At 34.6% G+C, this 25,538-nt stretch overlaps 1 protein-coding gene across 7 annotated transcripts in view; it reads left to right on the top strand.

Moving 5' to 3' along the window:
* MBNL1 (muscleblind like splicing regulator 1) overlaps positions 1-23,231 on the top strand; it is a 173,008-nt gene extending 149,777 nt beyond the window's left edge. For 3 of the 7 annotated variants that reach the window (XM_061194558.1, XM_061194552.1, XM_061194553.1), the window contains 7 exons: positions 4,990-5,247; positions 6,422-6,475; positions 7,353-7,506; positions 14,827-14,862; positions 15,558-15,652; positions 18,662-18,736; positions 21,328-23,231. In XM_061194558.1, the coding sequence (XP_061050541.1) occupies positions 4,990-5,247; positions 6,422-6,475; positions 7,353-7,506; positions 14,827-14,862; positions 15,558-15,652; positions 18,662-18,718 (654 nt within the window). In that variant the 3' untranslated portion in view covers positions 18,719-18,736; positions 21,328-23,231. Of the gene's footprint in view, positions 1-4,989; positions 5,248-6,421; positions 6,476-7,352; positions 7,507-14,576; positions 14,662-14,826; positions 14,863-15,557; positions 15,653-18,661; positions 18,737-21,327 lie in introns of those variants that run through there. The other 4 variants (XM_061194554.1, XM_061194555.1, XM_061194556.1 and 1 more) reach the window with 4 other exon arrangements.
* Positions 23,232-25,538: the final 2,307 nt, after the last annotated feature.

Below are 25,538 nucleotides of genomic sequence, written 5' to 3'. Positions count from 1 at the left end.
CTTTTTCTTCAATTTTTAAAAAATGAGGTTCAGGTAGACCAAATTTGTACAAGTATCAAATAACAGACTGAAACTAGATATCGCATCATCAGATATTTATCTTGGGAATGTAATTTTACAAACAGTTAACTAAGATCATTTCCCCTAATCACCAGAATTTTAAGATGTGGATATTTGAATTCTTTTTGAATTGAAAACACAGGTAATTTCTTTGTATTAGATTGTATATTCATGACCTGTAATGCTTTGGGTTCTTTGATAAAATTGTTGATTATCCAGTATTTCTTTTTTAAAGTGTTGTGTTAGCTCAAACTTAATAAAGCCCATGATGCTTACTGTTGAACAACGGGTATGTATGTGTCTTTGAATAAGCTCCTTAATATTGGTCATTAGCTTTAAATTGACTTCCCAAAGTATTAAAGTACCCTGAGAGTCCCTCTTCCCTGTTACAATTAGCCCTCTCTTCCTGCTTTGAATGTTAGTCTCTAAAGATGACTGAGTTAATAACTATGTTAAGCACAAAACATAGAATGTCTCTTAAAGAACATGCAAATGGCTGCTCAGTTTTGAATAAGTTCATACATTGACCTTAATTTCCTTAGACTCTCAAGCCTTAACTTGCAGAGTAATGATGAATTTAATACTACTTATACAACCTATTATTATTTTGACCATTTTGAAATATGTTTGTCATGTCTATAGAAATTGAGATCAAATAACAGAACTGTTTATTTTAACCAGATTTGTATAGTGTGTTTTAAGCTATCTGTACATTATCTTATTCAGTATTCATGATTCCAGAGCTAGTAAATATAAACACTAGATAGAACCAAAAATTTCTGATTTCAAACTCTATTCTCTTTCCACCCTACTACTGCTATTTAATTAACAAAAGAAGGTTTATGTAGAATTAATTTAGATTTCCTTGGGAAGTTTTTCTGATTGCTTTTTCTTTTGATTATTTCAAGTTTATATGCCAAAGGTGTTTTTCTGGAAATGGAATTTAGTACTTTAATGTTTTCAGTGAATATTTTTATTGAAATGATGGTTTTTACTGTAAAAGCAACCTCTTATCCATTTTGTATGAAAGTTTACAAAACTTACCTGATTTCCAAAGCAAATCCTGCCTTAATACTTTTTTTTTTTTTTTTATTGGAGTAGAGTTGATTTACAATGTTGTGTTAGTTTCAGGTATACAGCAAAGTGAATCAGTTATATGTATACATATATCCACTCATTTTTAAATTCTTTTCCCATATAGGCCATTACAGAGTATTGAGTAGAGTTCCCTGTGCTATACAGTAGGTCCTTGTTAATTATCTATTTTATATATAGTAGTGTGTATAGGTCAACTGCCTTTAATACTTATAGTACATATAAGTACTTATACTTACAAACATTCTTTTTGATTGAAGCACATTATGTGTTTAGCTAATATCAATAGATGGAATTATTTTCATCTAGGTTTGAAAACCACTTACCAAACTGTAAAAAGTACTTATATATGTTGACCCACTAATGCCATTTCTGCACATTTATCCTTAGAGAATGATTTTTTAAAGAGTATGGTCATGAATATACTCTTTGCAACATTATTTGTAATATGGGAATATTGGAAATAATCTAGATGTTCTCTGAAAGAGTTACTTATATTATACACATCTATTTTATGGAATTGGATGCACCCAGCAAAAATGATGACTCTGGACACTATTAAGTAAAACAAACAAACAAAAAGCTTATGCTACATTGTTGAGCAAAAACAGATCACCAAGTAATAGCCATACTATAGTTACAACTATTTGAAAAATATGTTCGTACAGAAGATTGGATGAGAATAGAAAAAAGAGCCATAATGTTGTTAGGATTTCCAAATTTAATTTTATCTTCTTTGTTCCAAATTCTCTTTATGGTAAATTGTGCAATTTCTTATCCTGATTTGAATTATAAGGTTAGATTTGTTGAAATTTTGTCTGTCAACTATAATTTGCTAACACAGTACTACAACTAAGAGATTTCTTTTGGGGAAGCAACACAGTCTAAAGTTTTCTTGAGTTTATCAGGCCAAACCCATATTCAGCAGTCAAGAGATAGATCCCATTTTATTGATGGTCATTATTAGAGAAAAATCTGTTTGAAAAGTTTTGGGAAGTTTGTTCCGTTCAGATAGGTACCCAACAATCCATATATACATCCAAAGCTTGGCAAACTTCTCTAGCCCCTCTAGCCTTGTAGTTCTCACCAGTACAAGTTTTCACAAGAGATTTTCAATTTCTTCTCTATTTTTTTCAAAGGCAAGAATAATAGGAGAACAGCTATTTCAGTATATTCTGTTCCATTTCTCTTGTCAGGAGGAACCTTAAGTTGGAAAAAAAAAATGAAACAGTCAAAAATGTATATCATGCAAAAACAGTTAACTAAGTTCTTGCAACATCAGAAAAGGCTGGATTTAGGAACAAAATTCTGAGCTAACTGCTAGTTATCAACTCTGCTTAAATGTTTTTTAGAATTCTCCCTCAATGCATCCTGCAAGACAGTAAAGAGTACAAAACTGTAATAAACCAATTATTAACCTATTCAAACCACACTGACACATGCATAAAGCAAATGGAGAGGGACGAGAAGGGGTCTTAGAATGATCATCCTTATGCAACCTGATTTTAAGTTCACATCCCTGAAAATAAAAAGAACGTTGAGATGGACAGAGAAATAAAAAGTCAGAATCAGCCTGGCACTCAGGCTGTATTTTGGGAGAATGATGCTCAAATTTCTGGCACCAGCACTGGCATAATTGTTTTTGAAAAATTGCAGATCTTTGATTTTAATAGTTATTCAAGATCCTACAGATAGACTACCTTCAGATCTTCTTTCTTGTCAGTGTGGCAAAGAGTGAGAGAAATTGGAAAACAGTGTTGGTTCAGCTGCTGCCAGTTTCTTTGCGAGCGTATTCGAGAAAGCAGGAATTACTGAAGAGCTAACAGCAGTAGTGTCCGAACACAGATGGTTTCCTATTGGATGAGGCTGCATTGACACAGATTTGTTTAAACAGAAAAGTAACTTTTTTGTTTATGCTGTGGTATAAATTTAGCATAATTTTACATATATACGTGAAGAGTTTTTATCCTCATTTAAGTGTTCCTCTCTTCCTATTTTGATGAGTCTAATTTAGTAAGTGGGGATTTGTGGTGTAGAAAGCTGCACAGCTGATTCCCGTCCTTAGTGAGAGTGGAGGACAGTAGTTCTGGATAACAGCTTTACCACTCTTGCTTTTCAAATTACAAACTCCTGGCTATCCTTGTTTTCTTTTGTTCAAGAAGATAAATGCAACAATAAAAAAAAAAAAAAAGGATCTTCTGTAACTTCCTAAGTCATCTTTGTATTCCTAATATCTCTCAGAGTGTCTGGCACAGAGTAGTTACTTAATAATTTTTAAAAATTACATAAATTGAGGTGATGAATAGAGTTGGCTCATTGCTATGTGGAATGCAATGCTTTAGCTAGCTTGAGGTTTCCAAATGGTGCAAGATGTCGTTTATGATGCTATTTTTAAGATATACCACGATACAAATTATAGAGACCTTTTTAAAAGGAAACACTTTCCTCAATAATGGGATATGGATGTAAAAGGGGGAAATGCCTAGAATTAAATGTGATCATTTCATGTACTTAAATCCAAGAAAATCTTTGTTTTTTTAAATCACAACGGGGTTTCCCCCCCTTTTTTCCCCTTGATGAATTCCAAAATTGAGTGTTCAGGGTCTGTATTCGCTCAGTTTGTAAAAAGATTTGTGAAAAACAAAACGGAAACATCCTTGAAGCATGAAGTAAGAGCATAAAAATATAAGGGCATTCTGTGTTTAGATGGCCCTCTTGTGGTAAAAAGGTCAAACTATTCTGACTGAAGACAGCCCCGGCAACCTCTTGATTAGAGCAAGCACCATGACAAACTTTAATAGTTAGAGTCAAAATCGAGCAAATGAATGAAAAATAACCCATTTTCACCTTTCCCCAGGGACCCCATCCAAAATTAATAGATATGAAACAAACAGTGACAAAAACTAATCTTTTTCCATCTGCTTTTTATAGCTACCAGGTAAATCTCTAATGATCAAAAACTTAGCTCTCGGAAACATTTTATGAAAAAGCTATCATTTGACTTTTTACACTTTCACTCTTAAATAATTTCTGATTAGCATAAAAGTTGCAAAAATAGAACCAAGAGTTCCTGCCTATCCTTCACCCAGCTTACCTAAATACTGACAGCTTACATAGCCATGTTACCACTCACAAAACCAGAAAATTAACATTGATATGCTGCTGTTAGCCTATCTACAGACCTTAATCAGATTTCACCAGTTGTCCTACCAACATCCTTTCTCTGACTCCAGGATCATTCAGTCAGTGACAGTGTCTCAATCTTTCTTTGTCTTTCATGACCTTGACACTTTGGAAGAGTACTTGATCAGTCATTTTGTAAAACATCCTACCATTTTAGTTTGTCTGATGTTTCCTCATGATTAAATAAATTCAGGTTATGCGTTCTCAGCAGTAATACAACAAATGTAATGTTGTATCCTTTTTTCAGTGCATCATATCAGTAGGTACATGATGTCATTATGTCTTTATTACTGGTGATACTAACTTTGATTGTTTGATTAAAGCAGTGTCTCCAGGGTTCTTCACTGTATAAAGTTACTGTTTTCCCCCTTGGTAATGAATAAGTGTGTCAACATAATTTAAATTAGATATTTTACCATAATTAGTATCATAAATGTGTTTTCTTTCTCATGGACATTTTACTGAAATGGGATTATAATTTGTATACCGAACTAAGAATGTTTTCAAGTTATTTCGTGGTTCCTTTGCAAATTATTTTTTCCCCTTTCATTTGTTGGCTTCTATCACCAGTCTTGCACTTTAAGTTAAAATCTTCGGAAAGTTTCTACTTGTCCGTGTTGACTGACCCCTGTGCACTTAATGACCCCGTAGGTATGTCGAGAGTACCAGCGTGGCAATTGCAACAGAGGAGAAAACGATTGTCGGTTTGCCCATCCTGCTGACAGCACAATGATTGACACCAATGACAACACAGTCACCGTGTGTATGGATTACATCAAAGGGAGATGCTCTAGGGAAAAGTGCAAATACTTTCATCCTCCCGCACATCTGCAAGCCAAGATCAAGGCTGCCCAATACCAGGTCAACCAGGCTGCTGCAGCACAGGCTGCGGCCACCGCAGCTGCCATGGTGAGTAGAGACCTCAGCTCAATCCTCGTTAACAGTCAAAAAAACAAAGTGAACAACTATATCTGACAACAAGCTATTCATTTATTAACCTTTTTTTAAAAAATTTTTGCTGAAGATATGTTTGTTCAGGTATCCCAGACAATACATAATGAAGTTACCATTCAGAGAAGTGAGGGTAACTCCTCATATGGTTCAGATTGCTCCTACTCTCGGCCTAGCTCTTAATACTGTGTCTTATTCTGGATATAGGGTTTCTGAAATTTCTGCTTTGTACAGAACACCTGTCTCCTTTTCGGTTTAACGATACTGCCATTTTCGGTCCTCTTATTTCTGTGTGCCATCTAATCAGCCATTGTTTTCCTTTGGTGTGTTCTTTTGCACATCAAGGCTCTTCTCTACATGTATCTTGCTTTTAACCATAACAAAATCTGGAACTATTTAGGAGAATTGCTTCAACAAAATTGTTTTTAGAATTAGCTACAAGATTTTGAGCAGTTTGCTGTCTAGATAATCTTAAACAATATTGTGGCATAAACAGAACTGTAAAACTAGAGAAGCTTGCCTATGCCATTATGTAGAAAGGAGAAAGCAGTACTCAAGGAGGAGTTAGAAATTGGATCATTTAGAACAGGTACTCAACTATATACTTAAGGTAAATTTTAATGTGATCTAATAGCTGATTTTAATGAGTCCATTTTTGTTCTTTGCTTAGCTGTTGTAATGTTGTCCATTTTTTTACATAAATATATGACAATCTTTAAAATATTCATAAAAAAGAACACTGTGTGGTATTTCATAGCACAGTAAAATAATCACGAGAGAGGTCTTTTCTGTGTTTGTTTACGGATACTTGAGCAAAAATACAGAAGGCAGACTCTCTCCTCCTCTCTTCCTTTCACTCTTTTTTTTTTTTCTGTTAGAGTATCTTGTTTGTAATTAACTACAAAGAGGAGTTATCCTCCCAATAACAACTCAGTAGTGCCTTTATTGTGCATGCTTAGTCTTGTTATTCGTTGTATATGGCATTCCGATGATTTGTTTTTTTATTTGTTTTTTCTCACCTACCCAAAAATGCACTGCTGCCCCCATGATGCACCTCTGCTTGCTGTTTATGTTAATGCGCTTGAACCCCACTGGCCCATTGCCATCATGTGCTCGCTGCCTGCTAATTAAGACTCAGTCGGCTGTCAAATCACTGAAGCGACCCCTCGAGGCAACCTTTGACCTGGTACTATGACCTTTCACCTTTTAGCTTGGCATGTAGCTTTATTGTAGATACAAGTTTTTTTTTTTTTTTTTTTAATCTATTTAAAAATATATATTCCTTTTTCTGTTATAAAGTTGTAAAGTACAATGAAAAACTGAGTGTGGTTTCCTGACAAAATTAGTGGAAAGACTGTAATACAAGTCCCTGGACGGATATCATACAATGAAAGATTCCGAAAGCCCAGCAGCCCACATTCAGTTTAACTACATTGTAGAATATTCTAATGGAATACTTGAAGGACAATTAAAAATGTATTTTTGGACTGTGTATTTATGTACCTGTTTGGTTAGCATGGCTTTAGTGATAGAATTATTGACTTTTTAATATTTATAGTTCAGTGTTTTAAGAAAAAAAAAACTTGCATGCTCTGGGACATGTGCATGTTTAGGTAGACATGGGGGGAGGGGCAGAGCGGGACTGATTTTTATTTTACCTGTTTCGGTCACTCCGTACAATTAACTATTAACATTGCTTATACTTGTCAGTCCTCACGGAGCTCGCAGTGCAGCTTTTCTTCTTTTCCCAAGTCAATGGCTTCTCCCAGAAAGCCTGAAGCATTATGGGACTTAAAACACTTTAACACATTATAACATGTGCTCTCATACTAGTGGGTTTTTCCCCCTCCCCAAGACAAAAATAATGCTTCCTTTAAAGCTTTTATCTTGCTTTTTTTTTCCCTTTAAATTTTTGTTTATTGGATGTTTTTTCCCCTTGGGTAGTTAAGTGCTCTGCTGCTTGCTTGCTCATGCTTCCTAACAATTTTAGCCTTCAACTGATTTTTCTTTTTTCTTTTTCTCTTTTTACTGGTATTTGTTTTTTATACTCATTCACTAAACAGGGAATTCCTCAAGCTGTACTTCCCCCATTACCAAAGAGGCCTGCTCTTGAAAAAACCAACGGTGCCACCGCAGTCTTTAACACTGGTATTTTCCAATACCAACAGGCTCTAGCCAACATGCAGTTACAACAGCATACAGCATTTCTCCCACCAGGTAAGGGGTTTGAGTTTATTAATAAATGAATCTGATGATCCACGTAGAGTTCTACTGGTAGAGCAGATAAACCACGCCCCCAGTTGTTTTTAGCCATAGAGCAGGTGGAAGGTAAGATGGAAACTTGTCTGAGGTATCTCCTATGATTTTCCTTAAAAACTAAGAATTTTAGCTTAATGAAAGATGGATTAGAGATCACTGATGTTTTATATATTTATTTTTGTCTGTGTAATTTGGAATTGAAATAGAGTTCTTTTCTTTTCTTTTCTCTTTCCTCAACACTGTTCGTTATATGTCTGTCAAGCTATTTTATGACCCTTTCCTGCTGTAAGACCCCTTTGCCTTCATGATTCCATAGAGTTCATTTGAATTATATGAAATGACACTTTTCGGTTTTGATTTTTATTTTTCAGCCTTTTTGTTTTCAAGGTGGAGAATAAAAAACTGACTCTGTGTTCCAGAGCTCTTAAAAAGTGCTTTTATCAGTACCAATCAGTATACATCACTTAAAATTGTTGCTCCTGAGCTAATATTGAAGTAGCCCTAAGTGCCCAGTGAAGTTTACATTTATTGTTGAGTTATACATTTGTGGTTTCAGTTGATTACAACTTAGTCAAATAAACATACTCCAGAACTATACACAAAGATATACGATTTAAAAACATAAATAATCAGAAAATTAGTTATCTGGAAATTTATTATTTTTACTCACTCATCATTTACTTCAGAAAATACATATTACACTTCTTGTAATCTGGAATTCAACTAACCAGAGACTCTAATCTTATTTTCCTCTTTACCTCTTAATCTTTCTAAAAAATTACCATGTGTTAAGAGATTTATTTAATACAATAATTTTATTAATTAAATTGATAAATTTATGACTAGATGTGTATGTCAAAGATCCAGCCCCATTAGTATATTATACTATGTTAACAGTATTTACAGTGAATTAGGTTCAAAATGCCGTGAGGGAACGTGTTAATTTGTTTTTGAATAATGAGAATAAATTATATTCACATTAGTTTTTACTGCTAAGCACAACTTTACATACAGCGCATCTTTGAAAACTAGCCATCCCTATGTAGAATATGTAGTAACATTCAATGAACTAGAATATTCCACTAATTGAAATAGCCTGTCCTAGAACCACAGGTAAAATGATATTTGTACTCATGAAATAGTGTCTATCAAGTTGCAGTTTGTCCATTTTAGAACAGAAATTAAATCATTTTGATCTGTAGGGTATTTGTTGCATTCTGAGGGAAAAGTCACATTTGTTTTAAGTTTTATAAGATTAAAAAATTTCTTCTCAACGTATACAGTTTTTCAGAGATTTCCAGAAATGAATCTTTTTGCTTTAGTATAAATTGCCATGCCCCTGGATTTATGCTGTCTCCAACAAATAATCTATCAATTTTTCTATAGTCAGATCAGTAGACAAAGTTTCAAGGGATTGTAGGTAACTACCATATTCTCTTTGAAGAAATTAAAAATTATTTTTGTCAGTTTATTTCATTGAATAAAACATTACTACTAGAAATGACATTTTCCCTATTTAAAAATCTAAAAAAAACAAACCTAACTTCTTCCATAAATTATTTAAAGAAACCTAAAATAATCTGTTTATCAAATGGGTTTTGCATCAGTTTCTCCAAAAACATTCAAATGACGGAAGATTTTTCTAAATAAGTATAATCATTAATTGCATGATATGCATGACTCTGACTTATGACAATAGGCTCTCCGTGGAATGGATTTTAGTCTGTGGATAGGACAGAGCAAAAGATGATAGGTAAGGTCAAGTCAGAAAAAAACAATAAATACCTTCATAAGTCAGAATCATACTTACCTCTCTGTTCTAGAAACTAAGCATTGTTAATTTAAATAAAATGTGCCACAATATATTGAAATATGCTGAAAGTTTTAAGATGCATTTGCATTTTTATGATGAATTTGCATCAGAAATATTCTGTTCTTGATATTTGTAGTCAACATGCTTTGAAATTATTGCAATAGTAATATCAAATAAGATTTATTTGTAACCCAGTTTTAAAGAGCTTAAGCTGCAGGTTAACCTTTATTAGTCACATAATCAGAAGTAAGTACTGCCTCCATCATTCCTTAAAAATATTTTCATTGTCAGGACTTTCCCTGGCAGTCCAGTGGTTTATACTCCACGCTTCCACTGCAGGGGGCACGGGATCGATCCCTAGTCAGGGAACTAAGATCCTGCATTGCGCTCATTGCGCAGCCAAAAATAAAATTTTCATTGTCATACATACCTGTGTGCCACTATGGCATTAAAAAGTTAAAATGGATAGCCCATTTATACTTCTGCCAAACCACTTTATCAGACAGCCAGAAAGGAAAGAAATCTGATGCAGAGAATATAAAACCCAAATGCCTTAAGGGCCAGGCAGGAAACATGAATAAGTGAGCAAGAAATAAATTAGGAGCTGTGAGGTCTGGGAGGCACTGGAGAGCACAGGCCCAGTCTAAAGGGGATGGTCAATGTTCAGACTTAGCCCTTTGCTGCCTTAGAGGATTATCTGCCTAGTAGGTATTGTGCACTGCACAATACCCTTTGTGGTTCCATATACATCAGAGTCTTCGTGAACAAGGGGTGGTTGTGTCTGTTCCTCCCAGGGTTGGTTGTATACAAACTGTACAACCTAATGCAGTGGCCCTGGTGTCCAGTGTTGCCAGATCTTATGATTTTTCTTCCAGATATTCTGGACATTTGGATATTCATAGGTGAAATCTCTCAATTTTGAAATATTGTCAACTAATTTAACTTTTTAAATATACTTTGAGAACTACAGAAAATCCATCCTACCACAAATTCATATGTCATCTTATGTATAACACCTGGGAGAAAAAGAAAGTCATTTTCCAAAGTCTAGGTTATTCTGCAGATGTATAGAAGAATTATATGATCAGAGCATCCTATCTAACCACAGTATTATAATTTGGAAGTTATATTCTGAAGACTTTATTGGAACTGATTAGAAAAAGGAAGTCATTTATTTTTTGCAGTTTAGAGTTTTAGAGCTCTGTAGTCTGTTGCTTCAATCATAACTTCAGAGACATGCAGGTCTATTTCATTGAAGTTACAATGAAGCATGGTTGGCTAAATCTTTAGAGCAGGTAACTCTGTATACAGAGTAAGTTGCTAGCAAAAGATCAGGGTTCAGTGGCAAGCCAGGTAGCTAGCTAAGAAAAATTAGTATATACCATAACTTTTAAGAACAAACTGGGACTTACGTGGCCTATACCCATCTATCCATCATCCATCCATGTATCCATCCATGTATGCATTCATCTATCCATTTATCCATCCATCCTTCTAACCATCTATCTATTCTTCTCTCTCACCCTACCTCCTTCCCTTCCTCTCTTTCTTCTGTTCCTTCCCTGTTTTCCATCCACCTATCCGTCTACTCATCCATCCGTCCATTCATCCATCTTTCCATTCATTCAATCAACCCCATCCCACTGCATCTCCCTCCCACCCACCCCAAGAAAGTTTTCTGGCCTTTTGTTTTTACACGCTCCATCTCACTTAAAGATAAATACAAGTAATTTGGATTAAGTTCACATTGAAGCTTTGGTGGTTTTTTTTTTTTAGATATATAGTCCTTTTTTTTTTAACCTTCACCCTTTAAAACTAAATTCACTATTTATACAGATTATGCATAATCTAGGGTCTACTTATGTTGTAGTTATAAATTTCACCCCTGAAATTAGAGTGTGTAAGAAATAACACTTTTATTTACATCAGATTTATTTTCCTGAACCTTAATTAAGTCCAATTCTAAACTCCAATTTCACTGTGTTGGATAGAAATGTCAGGCGGCATCATTGGGATTCCAGAACCCCATCTTCACATCTCCTCTTCTTTCTGTCTCTACTCAAATAGAGATCCTGTGCACTCCAGTAGTCTCAGACAGGCTACCCATTCTCCATTCTTCAGTCAGCACTGGTCACTGCTGATGTACTCAATGTCCATGTTTACAAGATCTCTTGAAGGCAGGTACTCCAGGGCTTCTATGCCTGCCTTGGGTACAAGCATCCTTGCCTGAACCCCTTAGCCTCCCATGCAGCCCATTCCCTGGAAAGCCTGCTGCCTGCAGGGCTGCTGTGAAAGAACACGCCACATGCCTAACTACCCAGGGACCCTGCACACTGCCCACCTCCTCTCCAGGGTCTGGAGGAACTTTTCTCTCTGCTCTCCTTCACAGTTTTTGCCTACATGCGATCCTCAGAAGCACACCTCTCTTCTCTCCTCCTAGCGTATTGCCCTCAGTCAGTTTAGGTTTATGATTTCAAAAGACCTAAAAATAAGTTTGCTGTAAACGGCTTCAGCTTCGCCTTGCGGGGCAACACTACCAGAAATAAGGAAACAAAAGGCCAGGAAACTTTCCTGAGGGGTTGGAGTGAGAGGGGAGTTGCAGAGGGATGGGCTTGTTTTTACAGAAAGAATAGAAAACAAAGATTTCCAGCTTATCACTTTCATTATAGTTAATGAAATTAATGCAGATGGTTTACTTGAAACTTAGCATAGTGATTACAAATCTGGCTTGGAAGTTTAAATATAGCTCTACCACAAGATATAATTTCTCTATACTTTCATTTTTTTTCATCTATAAAATGGGGATAATAGTAGTAATTATTTCATAGAGTTGTGTTTAAGTGAGTTCTAAACGTATTTGATAAAAACATTTTCTTAAAGCACTTTTATAGACAGGTCTAAGAGTTTAGAATAAAGCCTGGAATGTAGTAAGCACTGAGTTTTATTTATTATTTCCCAACTCAGTAGTGCAATAAAATAGAATTCAATAGATTGAATAGAAACAGAAATAAATTATATGAAGCTGTTGCTTCTTTAGATATCAATTTTGAGAATAATTCAACTGATTGTGAACTTTTAGTTTGAAATGATATAAATTATTTTTAGAAGACTTTAAATCAGCTTTATACTTCTATCATAATCTACCTAAATAGGCTTGAATTACCATATCTAAATTCAAACCTCCAACCAAATCTCCATTATAATTCTCTTTCTCTCTACTTCCTTCCTTTCTCCTTGAACTGATTTTACCTACACATACGTCTCATTTGTAACTTACCTTCCTAGTAATTTTTTCTGCACCTTCATACAGATCAATTTAAAATTTTAATATAAATATCATGTAATTAAAGTATTGCATTCCTCAGAAACACACCATTCTGCTCTGCAAATATCTTCGTAGGGGAAATTCGAAATTGACAAATACATTCACTTAAATGTTGCCTTGTGCTGAAAATTGAAGAAAAAACTTTTAATTGGCTACTTGTACAATCATTATTAATAAATCAACCCATCTGATGTAAAGATGGCTATTATGGTCATTTCAAAAGTGATTTTTGTTTTTGGTAAGTGGGTCCTACAGCATTATGTCTTCATATTTGTGAGTTATTGCACCCTGGCTAGTATTTTCATTGCTGCCTTATGTTTATTTGCTGCAAATCCCTCTCAAAACTGTGTGCATTGGTTATAATGTTAATGAGGAAGATAACTCAAACTGAAATGCAAATCATAAATGCTTTAGAGTTTTAGAGAGATAGGGTAAGGTTAACTCATTTTCAGCATGTGCAGCCTTAATTATGCATGGGATGAAATACAATAGGCAAATTGCAGCATAATAATAAATTTAAAACCTATAACCTGTACAGTATTTAAAACGAATATTTATCAAATTGCACATTATTCTTTTTCATTCATCTTTTCATCCTCTCTTTCTCAGTCTTCCCACCCCACTATTATAGGATAATGATTTCATAAGATCTAGAGTATTAAATTTTGCTTGCTCTACTGTCTCAAATTACCGTCTTTGTTATTACTGGTTTGTTTTTGTTGTCTTTCACAAGTCTTTGACTCAGTAGTGGTAGCAAATGACAGAGCTCTTCAAGTGTCTTAAATAATGCCTATCAATGTAATAGTACTCCACCTGAGAGGATGCCTCCCTAGCTCCATTACCTAGTTTAATCACTGATCCTTGTTCCCACCGTCTAATTGTGATAACAGTCTAATTGCATCTGTTACAAGGATGCCAGTTAAGTAATCTGTGCTTCTCAATGGCAGCTTTGTTTTATAGGGCCATCTCTGACAAGACGCAATTGGCAGATATTTTCCTAACAAATGTTCATCCCAGATGCTGCTAGTATTTAAATAGGATGCACCAAGATTCAGATAGAAACATAAAATCATTTGATATTTTAAAACCTAGAAGTCTAAAATAATCTCATAGAAAGAACAGTAATTCAGTATGTGGGAAAGTGCCCCGTACTTGGTAAAATAAGTTAGATTTTTCAATGTTTATATGTCAAAGAGAACAGGGACTAGATACGTAATATTTATTTTAATGTCATGGTGGAGCCATTGTGAGCATCACATATGCTAACCCCCCATATGCAATGTGTATATCTTCATTATCTCCCATTCAGGGTTTTTATTGAAATCTAATCAACCATTTTTTGGACGTGAAATTTTGTAGAACACTTGCTATTCCAAGAAGTCCTGAGGGTCTAAACCAGCAGTGAAGACCAGTCTGTTTTCCCAGATACCTACTAAGTAAACCAGTTCGAGACTTATACGAAAGTATATCCCATCTAAATGTTTTCCTTACATTTAAATTCCCAACTAAGGCAATGCAGAAGTTCACTTTCGCTTTATGCATAATTTATTGCTTGGTACCCCTCCGAATAAAATTCCTGTATGGATGATCACAACCCTTTCCATGTCTGTGTTGTCGCTACAGTGAACAGGGAAATAAATAAAACCAAAGGAATGAAAATGAATGTTTTGGTTTCATTACATTGTTAAGTCAGTTTTGTGCGTTGAATTATTTAGCATCTTAATAATAGATTTCTCTAACGATTTAACATGTGCTCAGTTCATAGGTTAAAGTCAGACATAGCAAAGCTACCAGATGGCTAGTAACCAGATTAAAACAAAACAAATTGCAGTATTATTTTTAAAAGAATTAAGCAGGTTTCAATTTTTTTCAAAATACTTTTATTTGTAGGCAGCAATTAGGAGAAACAACGTGTACCAGCACACAGTTAAACTGGCTTTTATTCTTCACTTGAGACTAGTTCTAATTGATCACTATGCTATTGTATGATTTGATTGTGCTGACCGTTACATGCCACTGTTCCCATAATAACAATTTTTCTTCTTTGTTCAAATGAATTTCCTAATTACACGTGTGATGGGATGTTTTAATTCTTTTCCCTTTTCAAATCCACCTTCCTGTTGCAATGCATGATGGGCAGGCTCAATATTGTGCATGACACCCGCTACAAGTGTTGGTAGGTGCCAGCTTTGTTTCTTGATTATCTTAAACCTATGGTGCACCTCACAGCCCCTCAAAATCCACTGCTAAGTTTAACTTATATCTATTGGGCAAGTCCATTCCCTTTTTACTAACACCTGTCAATTAAATGCCATTTTCTATTTAATTGACATGGACTCACATAAATGTTTTCTTTACACACAAGTTTCCTTTAGTCACCTTTGGTGGATTTTGATTGGACTATGAGTTCTGGTGTGTAAGAAAAAAAAAAAAAACTATCTCATAAAAGTAATATATTGTATATTTTTACAATAGTAAATAAGAAAACATACTTTTATTCAAACAGATAATTGTATATATGAAGTAAATACCTGTATTTTGACTTAGATTTTGAATGTCTGACTGTGAACACTATATAAAATTCTTGTTTTTGACTTAGCAAATTAAGCCTGTTTGTGTCAATTTTCTTGATTTGATGGTAACAAGCTTTTTTTCCCCTTTTTTTTTCTCTTTCATCCCCCTTCCCCTTCTCTCCTTGGAATGTTGTCCTGCTTTGCGCTGTGATTGCATGTCACTCACTGGTGATGATGCCCCGTCACACGGCTTGTTGCTGTGATAAATACCATGCCCAATTATCTCCTCCATGTTGCCATGGTTTCCATATTGCTACACTCTTCTGTATGTTTGCTTATATGATTTTCCCTCCGAAAGTTCCCATGGTGCACGGTGCTACGCCAGCCACTGTGTCCGCAGCAACAACATCTGCCACAAGTGTTCCCTTCGCTGCAACCGCCACAGCCAACCAGGTTTGCTAATTTACAGCTTTGTTTCTTAAAAACCAACTCTCGTAGGGCTCAGTCCAACAGCCCTGATGCACGTGGATTTCCCACTGAGGTCCGTGGGAGTCGCATGTCCGTGAGGGCTGTAGAGGGTGCTTTAAGAGCATGGGGTTTCAAAGATACCTCTTGTTGGCCTACACATTCTCTCTGATGAGCGGCAGAATGCTTTTATGCCATTTATAAGTGCTCCAAAGTTGTCGCAGCTCCATTTCTAAAGCTACTAAAATGATATTTACACAAGCAATTCTCAGTTGGTCTCAATCCATCACGCAGGTGTTTTGACCAATCGAAATTATATAGGGTAGTGTATACAGATGTTGAACTACAATGCAGCACACCTGAAACTTATAATTTTTAAAATACAGGTGATTTTAAGGTTTTTGTTATAAGCATTTGATATATACAATTTCTTAGTTCTTGCCCAAATTCTTCATAAAAAGCAAAATATTTAAATGTGTTATCTATGCCACAAATGACCACTCTTGTAAATAGAGTTTGTTATAAATTCATTATAGTTTTATTCAATAAGCAGATTGCATATTCAAAATCAGTTAAATTTGTGTCCAAGTTTTGATTCTCAATGATTTAAGGGAAAAAATAAAATTCCTAAGTGCTCTTATTTCTGTAACTACTCAGCATAAACGTTGGAGGGTTATGAAGGGGAAAAAAAGGCATCCAGTACGGCAAATTGAGTCATTCTATGTTCCATACAAGTTTATGGAGTGACAAATACACAGGATATTTTTAAGTAAAAGGAATCTGTTTCAGAAATTTAAACATTATGATGTGATTATTCAAAAGAAATTGATTATTAAAATATTTACATTTTAAAATTTGCATGGATTCAACCAGCGTTTTCTGCTCCTATTTAAAATTATGTTCTAGAAAATACTGGTTGAATCAAAGTCAAATTTATGTAAAGTAGGTTTTGGCTTGAATATATGGATATGTTTGTTATGAAAGTAAAGTTCAAAAGGGTTAATAGCATATGAAAAAATCTAGAGGCAAATCAAATTTCAGATACCCCCAGACCAAGGTTAAATGTAGCCAAATGATTCTCAAAAGAACCAGTATCAGATGGGAATCAACATGTTGCCCCTATGGGAAAAGAAGACCAATTAAGTGCCATCCGAATTCGCAGTTATTGCTATAAGGAGTAGCCACCCTTGTTTCTGTAGTGTACCATGTACTGTTGAAGAAGAACTATAAGCTATTAGTATAGCCATTAAAAACTTTCAAAAGCAGCATGCCAAAATGGATGTATTTTAAAGTTTCAGACAAGCTTTAAACATTTCTTGGCAAAGAATCATCAGTTTTTCCAAAGCTTGTCAAAATAGCCCTGGATTTATGCTAACACGTCAGACTCATTTACAAGAATGCTAGATTGTGCATATGTGGCATGTTAGTAAGTAATCTATGGTAGAAATTTCTTAATGGATTCAATGCAATCCGTTTATGGCGCAAATTAATGATGTTGAACTCTCTTGTGTGTATCATGTATGACCATAGAATTGCTGGTGTAAGCAGAACTACAGCAAAGCAAATTTCAACATGCCCTGGCCACCTTGGTTGTAGGGGACACTTTACTTTTTGCGTTGTGCTGTGACCATTTCATGCATAATCTTGGGTCTTCATACTGTTTCACAACCAAAAGAAAGAAAAGGGAATGGATATATATATACACACATATATTATATCTACATATACATACATATGTATATGCCTACAGTACAGTAGCAATGCTGGAAATAGCTGATGCCACAAAATGCAGCCTGCATGCATGCAGAAGTTTATAGCTGGCCCTTCATCTGCATCGATTGGTGTTGAAGGTCCTTGGTATGTTTCGACAGCCCCATCCTTGATGCTTCTACACTGTTGGGTGCAACATCCTGTCCTGCAGCAGCAGGAAAAATGGTATGAGAAGCTTCATTATGCTTGGAGCACATTTTCGTGCCATTTGCCAATGCTGTAAAATTGTGTAAAGATATCAGCTGAGAAATGGAAATAAAATAGAGACATATTAATTTACACTCCAGACTGTGGATTGTAATATGTTGAATTGGTCTAGGACATCTAAATTGAAACAACAACAAAATGCCTTCATGTATGTGATTTTACTATTCTCCCGTCAACCTTGCCGAAATGGGATTAGTGCCATTTTAGAGATGAGGAAACCTAAGCGTAGAGTAAGTGCTTTGCTCAAGGTTACACACCGGGAAATGGATCACTAGTGTTAGAACCTGTGCTTTCATTCCTCTGATTGTCTTCATCTATTGTGCTGCCTCTCCCAGGATAGCAGCCATACTTCTGGGTTGGAGGAGAATAAGGCTACAAATTGGAAGATCTTGGCTTTTGGGATGATTGAAACAAGTCACCTCTATATTGGTTCCTTATTGTATTTTCTCTCAAGTTTTGTAATTCTCTTGCCCATTTAAAATACAATAAAATATGCAATCAGGATTCAGAAATATGTTCTGAGGTAGATTTAACACTGTTATCCAGTTCTTTTGAAATACTCCTTTATAATTCTTACCTGGTACTTTTAACTTGGAAAAAAAGTTAGACACCATCAGTTGAATGAAAATGTAGAAACTGGTTGCACAAAAATAGGCAAGACATTTCTTACTTTACTTTTTGGATTACTGAATAACTGAAACCACAGGTGTGTGTGTGTAGGCCAACAAAAAGGGCTTCTTTCAATTACTGCTCTGCATGAATTTTTGATAGTTTTACTTCTCTTACTTCCTAAAAACTGATAACATTTATAGAATAGTATTTAACACAAAGATTTTTAAAAATGAGTTGCTACTTTGGCATTAAGTTTACATTAACTTACTGTTATGTTGACCAGATAAGGACTGTCACCTCACAGCTGAATTTCACTTTTCTTAAAAAATTTAATATTAAAATGTTTTCATCTCTTGGTTGTTGGCTTGCTTGCATGGATCATTCATTAAATAATTTTTTATTTGCTAGATACCCATAATATCTGCCGAACATCTGACTAGCCACAAGTATGTTACCCAGATGTAGAATTTTCATCACTACACAGTAAGTTCGTTGTGTAATATAGAGTGTATATTCATGGTAGTTTTTTTTTTTAAGATAACAATTGTGTAATGCACTTAAGAAAATTTTGCAAAATTTCAAAGAAAGTATTTATATAGAGCTTACAATTTTATCTTAGATGGGTTATGAGGAATTTTATCATGTGAATTCATAATAAATATGTTGATGTCACTTAAATATGTGTAATACTTAGGATATATTAATTTTGTTTTTATTTCATATTAGAAATAAACACAATAGTGAAGAAAAAAAGGCGACTTAAAACTAAATAGAAGGCATAGATCAGAGGCTGGCAAACTTTTTCTTGAAAGATGAGATAGTAAATATTTTTGGCTGTGTAGGCCATAGGGTTTGTGTTACAGCGGCTCCACTCTGCCACTGTAACACAAAAGCAGCCAGAGACAACGTGTAAACTAAAAGGTGTGCTGTGTCCCAATAAAACTTTATTTACAAAAACAGGCAGCAGGCCAGATTTGGCTCACAGGCAGTAGTTTGCTGATCCCTGGTGTAGGTCAGCATTTATTTTATTCAAAAATTGCTTTGCTAAATCCTAAATGAGAACATGTACCCACTTTACCCCATGCTTCGCCACACAGAGGGTCATTAGAATATGAAGTCTGAAGTAAATAAATATATTCATACACGGACGTATGTGCACGTGCGCACACACACACACACACACACACACACACACACACATCTATATATCCAGGTAAACTTTAGGTACTTCAGAATAGTCACCTTGGAGGATCATGTAATTCTAAAGATGTTGTCGTTGCTCAAATGATTTGAAAGTCTTGTGGTTTACTTTCAGACACATTGACTTAGATACTTGCAAAGATGACCATTTTTCATCCATAGAGCATATGTTTTATTCACTATGCATGCGTTCAAGTTATCTACATGCTCAGAAGTATATTAAGTATCTATTTTTATATTTAGAAAGAGCCATAATGCTTAAAACTGAGTCTCGTAAATAAGATGGGTGATCATTCTTTGTTGCTTCCTTTCATTCATTTATCTGTTCATTAACATATTTACAAATGATTTTTTGGTGCTACTGTGTGTTAATTACCAGGTCGAGGAAATAAAGATGAGTAGATAATGAGCTAATGATGTAAATTTCAGCACTCTACATTAAAATAAGAGAGGTTTGAACACATTTCTCTTGGAGCAAAGATGAGGGAGCAGCTCTTCCTAACAGAGTCAGAAATTAAGTGAATTTGGACAATGAAGGTTGTTACAGAGAGAAGGGAGATGTCAGGGCCTCACAGAAGAAGGGACAGAGGTGTTGAGTCAGGAGATGGGCCAGTTCAGAGGCCCTTGAGCATAGTAACAGCTGGTCAAAGGGTGAACCCATGCAGGAGAAGGGTATAGATGAAATCTGAGAGCCGTTTAAGAAAGAAATGATAGATTCAATCTGAGAAGTACTACCAGAGACCTGCTGCAATCCTGAATTAAATAACTGAAACTGATTTTTGTGTTTCATAAGTTCTCTCGATGCAGTTCTGATAATAAGGTTTATTATTCTGAACAATAGCCACATTTTGAATAAGCACATCGCTTTGTAGTATGTAGGTTTGGAAGTAGAGTTCTCTTTTTGACATGTTAAAAAAAAAACTGTTTCAAGCTTTTATAGTCAGTTGGGTGTGTTTGGTATGTCTATCTGTAACTATGTTCTATTTCTTAGCAATAATCCAGGTTGAAAAAAATGATAGCAAATGGCCTTAAGTTCATCAATTAGCAAAACAGTGGATTTGTGTGTATTGAAACTTAGGCTCTTTAAATGTTCTGTTTAACAAATGATTACTCATTTTCATGAGGAGTTACAATATTTAAACTGGTTTTTGAGTGCGGCAGAATCGTGATTTCTTTCATTCTCAAGGTTGTGTGCTAAAGAATATTTTAATATGCAAAGATTCTCTGGGAACAAATTTCATGTAAAAACTGGAACTCAGTTCACAGGTGCATTGTAATATCAATTCAACCTTAATTTGTCAGGGGCATAAGGAACAATTTTTGTTTTCTTGCCTTTAGTGGGAAAAATCCAAACGTTAAATTATCCAAAACAGTCATGTAGAGTATCGTTCTTTTATTTTTTTCCAAACACATACTGTGCTAATCAAGCACCCAAAGAGAGCAAATTGCGTTTAATAGGATTGTTGCATGGATTTTAATTTCATGGGCCAAATCATTACTCTCGAAAGCTATTAAACTTTAGAAGTAAAATGAGTTGTAAATTCTGCCCCACAATGACAGTGCTAAAAAGAGCTCTACTACATTATGCCCCTTGATTCTGCAAATGTATTTTATACTTTGAGCTTAGTGTTGGGTGATATTTGTTCAGAGTCTACAATTTTATTAAGCTGTGCATGTCATTTTATTCTCGAAGAAAGGATAAACAAATTTAGGTCCTTTGTACTTGTGAAGTGTTTTTTGTTTTTACATGAAGATACAACATACATGTGTTCACTCTTTAAACCAAGAAAGACAGTTTTCTTGTTGAATGCATATTGGAAACTGCTGTTAGATGTTGTCTGTTTTATCGAAGATTATCTCTTTTTCCCTTGCAGATCATGCTAAAGAGGAAAGGACAGTGTGCTTGGTTAGAGTAAAGGACGAGGTCATTAGCCATAGTGTACATACCGTCAAGCAACACACACAAAAACCCCTCAGCCACAAGACATCCGCATATTGCATGTTAACCAGAAGACAAGACAACATGGAAATCCACTGCACACTGTTGCCTATACACTTTGTACATTTAATTGATATTTGTGCTGAGGTGATATTCCTGTCTAAAAGAACAACATTGTCTTTCTTTTCTAGCACAGAGTGATGCATTCAAATATGCAGACCTAATTAGTTTCCTATATATTCATGCCATCTTGAAAAGACAGACTATGGTGTAACCATGATTCTATTATGTATTGGTACGTCTGTAGACCAAGATATAATTTTTTAAAAATAAGTTTATTTCTTTCAAGGTTTACAAATAACAAAGGTGCACCTTGTATTTAAAATTGCCATTATAGATGAGAGCGTGCATGCACAGTCATTTTTGTTTAAGAGTAATATTTTTAATGTAGATTTTAAGATGTGGTGAGGGAGGGATCTGACAGAGATGAATGTGCCAAGCAAAACCACAACTGTGTATCTTTTAAAGCACATCATGGCTTTAAGTACCATGTTGTTAAGGATTCTCATGAAGTGCCATAGACTGTACATCAAATTAGAGTATTATTTCTTCAGTGTTATTGTTTTCGGAGCCACATTTTGTTGCTTATTTGCTAGTACTAATCAGTCAAAGGGCACCATTCTTTTTTTTTTCCTTTTTTTTTGGAAACCAAAGCTGTCTCAGAAATGGCCGATTTAACTTTACAGTAACAAAATAGACAGCACAATACAAACTCTCTCAATACAGATAAACTCACACATACTGGAGATATATATAATAGATATATATATAAAATTATTTTAATGCATTGTAGTGTAATATTTATGCATACTATACTGTATAACATGTTATTCAAAAGGGATATGCCATTTCTGAGACACGATAACAAAAAAAAAGTTGGAGGAAATTATTTTGCTTCTATTTATAGCTCTGTCAAAAGTCAGAAGACTCTAAATGCTTTGCAAAAATGGTTTCACATTTGCTTAAATGCTTCATCACAGTCACATTTAAAATAGTGACTCTAAACAAAGAAGAAAGCAGCACTCATCAGATGCATGATAAACCAAAATATGAAAATGGGAAATGTTTAATTAACCTAGTCACTGGGTGGGTTAAGTACATGGGTGAATTTTATATGTGATTTGTTTTGTTTTGTTTTGTTCAGATTTACTGCTTATAGCCTTAGAAAGCCTTTTACAAAATTAAAAAAAAAAATAGATGTGCATTCAGTTTTTAAGAATGGATTCATCCAAAGGAATTCCTTTTTTGTGGTTTGGATGTTGCAGCTAGTAAAGGATATTTTTGCTCTGTTCAGCAGTTCTAAAAATTGCTGAAGTAGGGGCCAGGTCACTGGTAGTTATAGTATGGAATGGGAGAAGTGAAAGTTCAGTTCTAGAACTTTCCATACTTCCAAGTTTACTGCAAGTTTTTATGCTTGAGAGAGATGCTTTCTAATATAAGACTGATGTGTTGATTTTACTGATTGTACTGTACATCTATTAAAGCCTTAGATTATTACATTACGGGTTGGAACCCATACCAATGTAATTTCAATCGTGTTAAGAGAGTAATGGTGACTCCATATGTTATTGTAGTTAGTTACATTATAGAATATTACTTATTTTTCTTGTTAAAATGTAGTTTTTCATTTCCTACATTTATTAGATTTCATTTTCTATTAACAATTGAATACCATTTCAGTTTATAGACTCTTGTTTTATTAGATTTTACCGATGAATTTTTCAAAATATAAAAAAAAATTAAAGTAGTTTTTCCTTCATAACATACTCAGTTTTGAATTACATGTAGTGTCATATGAATATTCGTATTATTGTTAACTAAATGATTTATATTTTACTGATTTAATATTAAAGTGTAAGAATGTCAGTCATTGTTAGTTCTTGTCTAGTTTTCATTAAAAGAACAAAGATCTTTTATATGGATATCTTATAAATATATAATCATTGCTAAGTAAGAAGTTAAGTTGTTGCTATCGCAACAATCCTGGCAGACAATTGAGTAATATTTTGATGATTTATTTTGTTTGTAATTAGTTATTATAAGAAGATCTAGATCCTAGATATTAGAATAAAATTTATTTTCTACTGTATCCATTTCAAATGTTAAAGTATTGTTTAATATTTTTGAAATCCCTGAATATCAGGCCTTGTTATAAATAAGCTGCATAATCAATAAATAGAACAAGGGACTTTTTGTTGATAATCCAAATACTCAAAGTTTACGTAATGAGAATTATAGCGTGTGTGCAAACTCTTGAGGGTTGATTATGCTGCAATTTAGCATGTTGGAACGTCTAGAGAGAAGGTTGACTTTTTGCACTTCTGTATATAGTCAAAAGAGAGAAACCTGTATAATAGTAAGATCTTATTTTGAATAAAAACGTCTATAATTACAAGGAGTTTTGTTAAGGCTAATACAATGACAGACTGAGCAAAATTGCTTGCAAAAGTGGCACAGAGTTAGCACTCCATACCCCTTCAAACATGTTGCTTTGCTTTTTTGTGGACAGCTTGTAGTTTGCCAGGATTTTTTCAGCTGGAAAGATATGCCATCCTTCCGAGATCTCATGACTGACAAAAACTCCATTGGGCCAAATCTGCCTGAAGATCATTACCAAAACTAGCAGGTACTTCAACCATTAAGGTGAAATCATGGATCAGATATTCCTTACATTTTTCAAAACTACTGCATGTTTAAAACTTCAACAAAACAAAAAAGAGAAAGAACTATACTAAGGACATATACTATTCAAATCAGTTTCTGCCAATTTCAGTGGTTTATTGTTCACAAAAAAAAAAAAAGAAAAAAATCTTCAAAACAAGTATTGACTTTCACAAAATTTCAACCATAAACAGGCAAACCAAACGGCACACAGTAGCTATAGTTGTTATGTGATTGTTTTTTAATTGCTGTAGGATCCTGTTCTTTCAGCAGGTGAAAAAGATAAAACACAGTTCAAATTTCATGGTTTTAATTTTCAACTCAGAAGCACTCAAAAAAGCAAATGTGTGATAATGGGCACTTGTTTAATGAATTAGTGTATCCAGCCTTCACTCTGGCTGGTTATAGTGTTGCACTTATCAGCAACCCTACCCTTTCATCTGCTGAAAGGACAGATGTGCTTGGTTTTACTATTATGTAATCACAACTTACTTTCTGCTTGTAGTTGCTTAAAATTATGTATTTTGTCTTGGGCTGCAATTTGTTTTATGCTTATTTTATTATTACTGCAGTAGTTGACTTTGCTGTATGGAAAAATAAAGTGAAATTGCCCTAATAAAACTTCTCTTTCTTAAGTATATTTGTGTATCTGAGATTGAAGAGTAAATTATTTTTGTGCGTTTCAAGCATCCATGCATCTCTGTCTTGACGAACATAATGATGTGGAAATTCATTATAAGGTGTTAACTGATGGCAAGTAAGGCATTGACTATCTTCCCCACTAGCCTCTCAGACCAAGAGGGAGAATCTGAATCATGATGTATTGCCACCCCACTGCCCAGTGTTCTCTGAAAAATCTTGTCCTCCTTTCCTCTGACACTGTAAGTGCTGTTTGATATATTTTAGATGCCGGAGGGGAAAATTCTAAGGAAAAAAGGAAATTCTCTTATCAATTCTTTCTGTAAACGAAATTTTATTTGCCTGACTGCCCCAGGAAACTGGCCCAGGAAATCAGGCAATCTGAGAGAATATTTCAATAAATGCAATAATGATGACACTTGATTCAGAGGGATAAAAGTTTATGCACACACACAGTTGAACCAAGCCATGACATGACTCTTGAGAATGTGTGTGTGCGTGGTATGTGTGTGTGTGTGTGTGTGAGTTTTTTAAATGGTGAATTAAAAATTCTGTTGAAGTGAAGCCTGGTATCCCACATGGCTTTGCATTTTGCAATTTTCACGGATAGTCAGTGAAAGCCAGAGTTCCAATGTGAAGAAATTTGCTCATTTGATCATTTAGTGCTACTCTGTGTGACTGTGGCACTTGATATTTGGTCAGAGCCTACAAATTCTCCTTTGTAGGTCAATGCTTGTTTTCTAAAACTTACTGCAATAAAAATAACTGCATTATTTATAATTAATA

The sequence above is a fragment of the Eubalaena glacialis genome, chromosome 6 (genome assembly GCF_028564815.1).
Source record: "Eubalaena glacialis isolate mEubGla1 chromosome 6, mEubGla1.1.hap2.+ XY, whole genome shotgun sequence".
NCBI classification, from domain to species: Eukaryota; Metazoa; Chordata; class Mammalia; order Artiodactyla; family Balaenidae; genus Eubalaena; species Eubalaena glacialis.
The sequence above is the reverse complement of the archived record's forward strand: the minus strand, read 5'-3'. Positions and strand labels throughout refer to the sequence as shown.